At 34.4% G+C, this 8,994-nt stretch overlaps 1 protein-coding gene across 2 annotated transcripts; it reads right to left on the reverse strand.

The window, feature by feature from the left end:
• Positions 1 to 723: 723 nt before the first annotated feature.
• On the reverse strand, positions 724 to 2,474 carry LOC125217572 (alpha-1,3-arabinosyltransferase XAT2-like). 2 transcript variants are annotated; one of them, XM_089062361.1, is made up of 3 exons: positions 2,432 to 2,474; positions 2,175 to 2,240; positions 724 to 2,024 (listed from the first exon to the last, which is right to left on the reverse strand). In XM_089062361.1, exons 1-3 carry the CDS (start codon positions 2,460 to 2,462, stop codon positions 871 to 873), a joined length of 1,251 nt encoding a protein of 416 aa, XP_088918487.1. In that variant the 5' UTR covers positions 2,463 to 2,474; the 3' UTR covers positions 724 to 870. The 2 variants fall into 2 exon arrangements, with proteins under 2 accessions (XP_088918487.1, XP_047975045.1); XM_048119088.2 differs by having other exon boundaries at positions 2,339 to 2,474.
• Positions 2,475 to 8,994: the final 6,520 nt, after the last annotated feature.

Below are 8,994 nucleotides of genomic sequence, written 5' to 3' on the forward strand. Positions count from 1 at the left end.
TAAAAAAAATCTGAATTCCAAATCATCACCAACTCGCCCTCTTCTCTATCACACTTTCTCCTCTTGAGAAAGCTTCACCACCACTGTAGTGATTCTCTCTCAGACATAGTGAGCAACTGTTGTTGTCATAGACGAATTTACTTGCAGCTTAATTAGGAGAGACATTTGTTGGTTTCCATGAAGGAAGAGAGAGAGAGATAGTCCGATTTGGCAAAAGAAATCGAGAGAGATATGAAGGTGAGTTGGTGGCGATCTGAAATTTATGTTTGTTTTCCTTGTATATTACTCTAATATATTTGGTGTTAATTAAAATAATACTCCCTCTCCGGCCATTAAATGTTCTGTTTCAATTTTTCTATATTTGAATTTTATATTCCAGTAACTTATTTCACTTATATTTTATTACGTATAAAATTAACAAACTATTAAAAAATTAAATACGGAGATTTCTTAATCTTGGACGGAGCATATAATTTTATGTAAGATGTTAAATCAGGAGTAGTATTTTATTTTGTCACGTCAGTATTAAATTTGACTATCTTAAAATAATTGCAAAAGGTTGAAAAGTCATGACTTTATACTTACTTAAATTCCAAAATTACGGAATGAAGTCTACGCAAAATTGTGATTTTATAAGTCCATGAACAATGATTGAAGGGTAAATTTATTTATTTTATATATTAATTTAACAACTCAGCTAAACTTTTTATTTTGATACACATATAGACATAAAAAGATTAATGAGACTTATTAAGTTAATCATACCATAGGGAAAATAGCTCAACCGAGCAAAGGGGAGAAGAAGACTCATATATGCAACTCACAAGAAACAACTTTTTCAGGAAACGGAACTCATGGGGTTGTACACTCTTAAGGACGCGGGACCGTAACAATACTAAACGCTTTGACTATCGTCTCCCTAAACCGAACAAGATCGAGCCTCACATTCTGCTGATCATAAAACACATCCCTCGAATTCATGATCCCATGCTTTCTATACACTGAGCCTGTATCCGTTATAACCGAACTATTCCGACCAAACACTTTGACTAATGAGCTCTCCTCCTCTTCAATCTTGTACCGCAAATACTCCATCCCCATCGCCCTCGCATTGTCCTCAAATATCACTTTCGCATAATGCTCCAAATCCAGCGGCTCTATTTGGACTACAACGGCGCCGGCCGGTAAAAACATGCCGTACGTGAGGCCGGCGCCGTGGACGCCTAGGATCACGTTGCACGTGTTTATCACGTGCGACAGCTTCTTCATATCGTGGTAATCAAATCTTTTAACCACAATCACTTGAAACCCTACATCTTTAATCATGGCGATCATTTCGTCTTCGTTGAGGATCCTCCTTGTGAACCTACGCGACAAAAGGAGCATCCTCGGTTGAGGAATCTCCGACACGTTCATGTTTTTTAGGCTGAATGTGTCGAAGATGAAATGGCGGAATTCAGGCATTCCGTACCCTCCCGGGATGTCGGAGGAGTTTAGTGATAGGATGCCGTGGTATTTAAGCCCGACTATCAACGCCGGGAAGCAATGGATGGCGGAGTTGGTGGTCGGCTTGATCGGCTTGTAGGCTGAAAGGTGAGTTAAGATGGTGTTGTATTTGGAGATGAATGAGGGGATGTAGTCCTCGATGACGAACATCACGCGCGATTGGAAGTGTTTTATGGTGAGGAAGAGGGGGATGATGATCTCGGAGATCTCGTGGTACGTGTTCCCGATGTGGCCGGAGGAGAAGACCACGGCAGGGACGTGGTGGTGGAAGTCGCATGGTGGCGGGAGCGTTGTGTTGTTGTGTTGGATGATGCGGACGGTTGAGACTCCGTCTATTTCGTATCCGTGCCACGGGTAGGGCCACACTGTCGTCTCGTTGTGGCGATGGTCGTCGGATGGTACGTATATGGTCATGTTTCTCGTGTCGATTCTTACGGGTTTGGTCGAAACACAGTGGTTGGTGTGGTAGCTTCGATGACAGGCGAAGCCTGTGTCGTTGAGCTTTCTCCGATCATCTCCTGTTTACATACAACAGATCAACACTTACCTTCTGATAATAGTAGCGGATTCATAACATAATTTTTAGACGAATCCAATTAAAGGTGGACCCATAAGAGTTTTTTTTTTTGGAGAAATAAAAATTTATGGTAAAAGTTGTGCATATATACCTTGTACTAGTCTTTCTAAATGTAACTTGATGAATTCCTTCTCCTTCATCGTCTTCTTTTGCATCCCTAGTCATAAAATTTTGTTGAGCAAAAAGGAAATTAAAAGGGTAGAGATGATAGCATAAAATATTTTAAATAATCAATATTAGAATAGTAAACATTACATAGATCCAAGGAAATTTTATTCCTCAAGAGGAAATCATGAACACCAACATACATCAACGGCAAGAAAATCAGTAAAGCGAATAGAGTCACACCAAAAACAAAATTCTTCTTGCCTTTCTCCATCTTTATAGTTGTTTAAAGACGAATAACTAGTATATATAACTACAACGAATTCGTAGATTAAATAATGATCATCATGATTATGGAATTGTCATTTCTATTAATTAATTATTAGAAATAATTAAATTAAATTGTATATGTCCTCTAATTGGACCGTGTAAGAAAATTCCAGCCTCCGTCTTATCTTCAAATTTCAGGATTTTAATTTTGTGAGAAAATCATAACAAAATTGAAAGTCTATATATGTGTGTTGTCAAACCGAAATTTATTTTTGTCCAATTTATGAATTGACGTAAGTTTGTAAGTTTAGGAAAAATTAAAACATTGCGAACTGACATTTAAAAATAAATAACTAGTACTAAATAAAATGGACGTATCAGTCGAAGAGGGTGATCAATCGTATTGTGAAAATGAAATCAAATCACGAGTTTTTTCCCCCTTTTTTTTTATCTTTTTCCATTCTCAGTATGAAGGAAATATGGAGAGAATTGGTGAAGTATTGATAGCATGACGATGGCTGAACTAAAACTTTGTTGTTGGACGGTCAGTATTGATAGATTAAAGAATTGATTCTGATTTTCACTTTCATTAACAATTAAAACTAGTTAATATGCGAAAATTATAATTTGTCAATTTCTCCAATCGTTATCATTTCACTTCAGTGGCATATCCAGGATTTCTGTTTCGGGGGTACGACATTTACATTGATTTATAGCTATAAATTTCGATCAACATTGTTCAGTCCTTTTCTTAGTTATAAATATTTTATACATATATATTTGAATATAATAATTACATAATAAATAAATACTTTAAAAGTAAATATTTTTAACATAAATTATTGAAACAGAGATTCAATTGTCTAAAAAAATACAATAACAAAACAATTAATATAATCTATGGAAATCTTATATACAGAAATATACAATTAATATCATAAATTATTCAAGAATATTTCAATTATGTTTAAAACAGTAATGAAAACAATACTAATACTGTAAATAAGATACTTGAAATTTTCATATACACATACAAATATATATTGGAGTACAAAATACATTGAAATATAAAACTAATATTCCCTCCGTCCCAAGGAAGATGACCCCTTTCTTGGACGGCACGAGATTTTATGCAACTTTATTTAGTGTGTTAAGTGGAGAGAGTAAAGTAAGAGAGAGGGAATAAAGTAGAGATAAAGGGGTTTCTATTTTAAGTAATGAGTCATCTTGATTGGGACAAACTAAAAAAGAAAGTGGGTCATCTTCAATAGGACGGAGGGAGTACAAAACAGAATTGAGAAAGTCATACTACAAAATAGAATGGAGACAAAACAAAATAGTGGAATATAGAAGTGAAAAATTAAAAAGCGCCAGAGCTCGAATTCGAACTTGGTCTCTAAACACCCTAGGAGGATCTTCACCGCTGCACCAATTTATCATTCAATACTAAATCAAGAGAATATATAATAAAGACGATATTTTTGGGGGTACAACTTGTTCGGCATACGCCAGTGTTTCACTTTCACCGAGAACTATAATTGGTAATTTTCTCCGTGCATTTAGACATGCCCACGGTTCGTAAACCGGCGGTTCCGATTTCGGGAAATGTGGAACTGGAACCGAACCGAACCGAACCGTGAGGCTATTTCACGGTTCCGGTTCCGGTTCAAAAACCGGCGGTTTTCTGGCGGTTTTTCACGGTTCCGAATCGCCGGTTTCCGGCGGTTTTTCACGGTTCCGGCTCGGTTTCACGGTTTTCCGACGGTTTTTCACGGTTCCGGTTTGGAACCGTCCGGAACCGACGGTTCCGGCACGGTTTCGGTTCGTAAAATTTGAAACCGGAACCGGCCCATGGTTCAAAATATGGCGGTTCCGGTTCAAGAAAAAAGTCACGGTTCCGGTTCGGAACCGGAACCGGCGGTTACGGTTCCGCGGTTAACCGCCGGAACCGAAAACCTTGGGCATCTCTACATGCATTGCACTTTTATTAGTAGTATAGTATAGGGCTGGAAAAAAAATACTGAAATACCGGTCTTATCGTATTGAAAAAATATAAAAAAATATCAAATTTTCGGTATACCGTGATTTTTAGTATGGTATGATACCTAACCAAAGATTTCGGTAAGGTAACGGTATGAATTTTCATATACCGCAGTATAACGCGGCATAAAGAAATTCGGAATATACTGTAAATTAAGGTATTTACCGTAAAATATGATTATAAATTCTATTGTGATATAAATATAATTATATATAAAATATATTTAACATATTTTTATACTAAAATATTTTAAAACTAAAATAATCTATTTTTAATTGATGTTGAAAGTGCGGTATACCGTATATGCAAAAAAGTGCTGCATACAAAAAATGAGGTACATTACTAGTATGAAAATTCGTCATACCAAAAATAAGATATATCAAAATTTTTAATAAAATAAAGATATGATTTTTTCTCCTACCAAATTTTCGATTAGATATACAATATTATGGTTTTTGTAGTATACCGTACCTCCCACGTAGTATAGCATGCCTTAAATCTAGACAAGTTAGAATCAAATTATAAACTGGCTATTCTATTTACGTAATTCGGTCATATAAATCTCTGGGCCCACTTTTCTCTAAAGCCCAAAACTAAAGAGAAACAAATTAATTAAAATCAGTCTATCTCACTTTATTTTATCGGTATAAGCCCAAATTTAAAATTGTACTCCTTCCGTTCCAAAGGAGATGACTCATTTCTTGGGCGGCACGAGATTTTATGCAGTTATATTTGTGTGTTAAGAAGAGAGAGTAAAGTAAAAGAGAGAGAATAAAGTAGAGATAAATGTGTTTTCATTTTAAATAATGAGTCATCTTAGTTGAGACAAATCAAAAAGTGAGTCATCTTCAATGGGATGGAGATGGAGGGAGTAATTCTCTTTGAGAAGTTATATCTTGAATAAATTCAAAGTTTGATAGTAGCACTCCTTAACTAGAAGCGCAAGTGAGACAAGCATAACGGAAAAATTACATTTACAAAAAAAAAAACGAAAAAATTACATCAAACACTCAAATTTAATTTAAAACAATTTATAGCAAAAAGACAGTGGGGCATTATTTATTAAAATAACAGTAGGAGTACTAATATTGTACATATATGCAGCGTAGATCTTCATGATCTTATAGTTAAAAGTGGTTCCGAATGTTTATTTTCATATGGTTTTTTATTAACTCATAGTAATATTTTACGTTGAAATGATGAAAAATCTTTAATTTATTGAATGGATTAATTGTCTTGATTTAAATCTCCTAAGAAACTAAATTCTAATATGTAAATTATTACATTTCCACATGCATATTCTACATAAAATTATACCCCTTGCCTTCTATAGAAATAAACATATTTTCTTTTCTGTTCATCCATAGAAATCGTCCAATCTATTTGGTAACCTTTTTTCTCTTTTTTATTTTTATTTTTTAATTTATCATTTATGGATCTCACCATTCAATGTACAGTTTGAACTACTTTTTCTCATTCTCTCTTATTTTACCAATTATACAATAAAATTTGTGGCAATCCTAAATGACCTATTTCTATGAGATGGAGGGAATACTAATTTTTACTCCCTCTGTCCCCATTAATTGTCTACTTTTGCTATTTTGGTTCGTCACCTATTAATTGTCCACTTTCACTTTTACCATAAATCTCCACATTCCACTAACTTATTACACTCATATTTTATTATTAAAACCAATAAATAAAAGTGGGACCTACATTCCACTAACTTTTTAACTCATTTTCCTACATTTATTAAAACTTGTGCCGAAATCAAAGTGGACAATTAATGGAAGACGGAGGGAGTATAATTTTTTTACCATCAGGAAAATATCCGTGATAATAGAAGATCACTAGTGACCCGTGATTTTTTTTATTTATGCTCGACACAATGTTTTTATAATCAGATTGGTAAGCAAAATGATGTAGCTATAAGCTCATGGTTTAAGTGCTTGGACTGGTTAGACTACTAAGTACTCCGTTCTTTAAAAAATAAATTATTTCTATTTTAGTTCGTTTCTTAAAATTATGAATTTTTTATTTTAGGAAAAATTTCTCTACAATGAGATGAGATAGGTTATCTGTTAAAAATATTTCAATACATTTTTTTTTAATCTTTTTTATCTTATCAACTGTGCATTTAAATGGTAGAGGGATTGCACAAATAAATGTAGTATATGCATATTTAATTTAATGAATAATAAACAAACTAAACACATTATCATAATCTTAAATTTTAATTAAAAGAAATAAAAATATCCCCACCACAATTTTGAATTTCCTTGCACCATGTGACCATGTCTCATCTCAAATTAAAATCCCAACATCACATATCAGTCGTTTCAAATTTCCCAAAACAGTATCAATCAGATGAATGAAAAAAAAAAGGGTGTGCAAAAAAATTACTCCGTACATAACAAAATTTGAAAGGAAATGATGACAAGACTCCACTTATAAATACAGTAACGCCTAAAACAAAAATACATCACTTCCTATATTACAGCTATCATTGCATTTAGGGATGTCAATGTAGCCCGCAATCCGTGGACCGGCCTGAATAATCCGCCAAATTTACAGGGTTAGGGCTGAAAATTTCTAGCCCGATAAAATTACAGCCCGATTAGCCTGCACCCGATTAACCCGCAACCCGTTAGGGCCAGACCCGAAAATCCGATAGACTGGCCCGAAAACCCGATAAAATTTCTATTGTTCTATTTGTTTGACTCTAATTCGACACTTCATTGGTTGTTTTATAATATAGATTATTAAAAAAATAACTTTCAGTTTTATATATTAAATATATAAATTATACTCCCTCCGTCCCGCTTTAGGAGTCCCGGTTAATCAATTTTGGGCGTCCCGCTTTAGGAGTCCCGGTTGAAATAAATTTATAAAAAATGCCTACAAAGTGTTAAAAGTGGGTCCCAACATCCACTACAACTAATAAAAAAGTGTTAAAAGTGGGTTCCAACATCCACTACAACATTTATTTATTGGACACTCAATTAAAAGTGGGTCCCAACATCCACTACAATATTTATTTATTACACACTCAAACACTTTTTTTTAAAACATGTGCCCGACTCAACCGGGACTCCTAAAGCAGGACGGAGGGAGTACATTAAATTTTTATTAACATAATAATAGATATATAAATTAGAAACTTCAAATTCACTGAAAAATATATTTAAATTTCTAAAACATGCTTTTAAAATTTCTTGATGTTTACATTTTATTTTGTATAAATCTCAAAATATTAGTATTTGATAATGTTTATGTTTGAGTTTAAGTATATATCTCAAATTTATCATAATTAAATATTTTACATTTTATAAATAAAACTAATTTTCACAATTATTTATTGGATTGAACGCGTGTTAATCTATCGGTAGCAACCCGATTAGCCCGCTGGGCTAGACCGAAACCCGAGCTTTTAAGGTTAGGGTTGAACGTTTATAACCCGAAAAAATCACAGCCTGATTAGCCCGCACCCGATTGACCCGCAAACCGAATAGGGTTGGCCCGAAACCCGGTGGGCTGCCCCGATTGACATCCCTAATTGCACTACACTCCTAAAAATCAACAACATCATTATATATACAGAAAAAACTCAAATGATGTTTTGCAAAAGAGGAGAGCGATGGAAACATAACTACAGCTGAAGCTTGAAGTCGCCGACGAAGGACCTTCTGAGGCAGCACGCCGGAGAGGTGAGCGACAATGTAGTGGAAAAGATATATAGTCGGACGAAGATATGGCAAAAGTGGACCATTACAGTGGGACGAAGGTAATAATATTTTTTACAAAAAAAAAAACAACAAAAAACCGGTTCTAACGGGCATCGGTTCATGGTCGAACTGGATGGTTTTTGCGGTTCAGAGTGGCCCGATGATAAGACGGTTTTAAGATCTAAATGGAAACTAGACCATGTGCATGGGCTTGATTGCAGTCGAATTGGTCAAACCGGTCAGCCTGTTTTTTAAAACATGACTGGCTCATGCTCGACGCTCTTCCCTATGTACCGGTGCTATGTGATTAATTCCTAACACTAGGGGAGTAGCGATGAGCATAAAACCGTATACCCAAATCTAGGCCTGTCAAATCGGGTATCCACGGATACCCGATCCCGAATTTTCCAAAATCTAATACCCGATACTTGATCCGAAAATGATTTCGGGTACCCAAATACCCGACTCGAGTATCCAGTCCCGAAAATCCAATCCTGATTTTGGATTTTTAATTTATTTTATTTTATTATTTCTTTAGGAAAATTAGCTACAAACTTTTAAAAATACAAACTTGTAGTCCGAATTTAATACAAACTTAAAGTAATTCGAATTTAAGAGGAAAAAACTACTACAAATTTGTAGAAATAAAAAATTCATAATTTATAACACCCCTTATTCAACCATTATAAACATCACAATTCATACATTAACCCAAAATATGACTTAAGAGTGAAAGATTTTGGGAGTATATTTAATTATTTAATTTCTAA

This window comes from Salvia hispanica, chromosome 1, assembly GCF_029641045.1.
Source record: "Salvia hispanica isolate PSC_SH4W2 chromosome 1, Shi_PSC_v1, whole genome shotgun sequence".
Lineage (NCBI taxonomy): Eukaryota > Viridiplantae > Streptophyta > Magnoliopsida > Lamiales > Lamiaceae > Salvia > Salvia hispanica.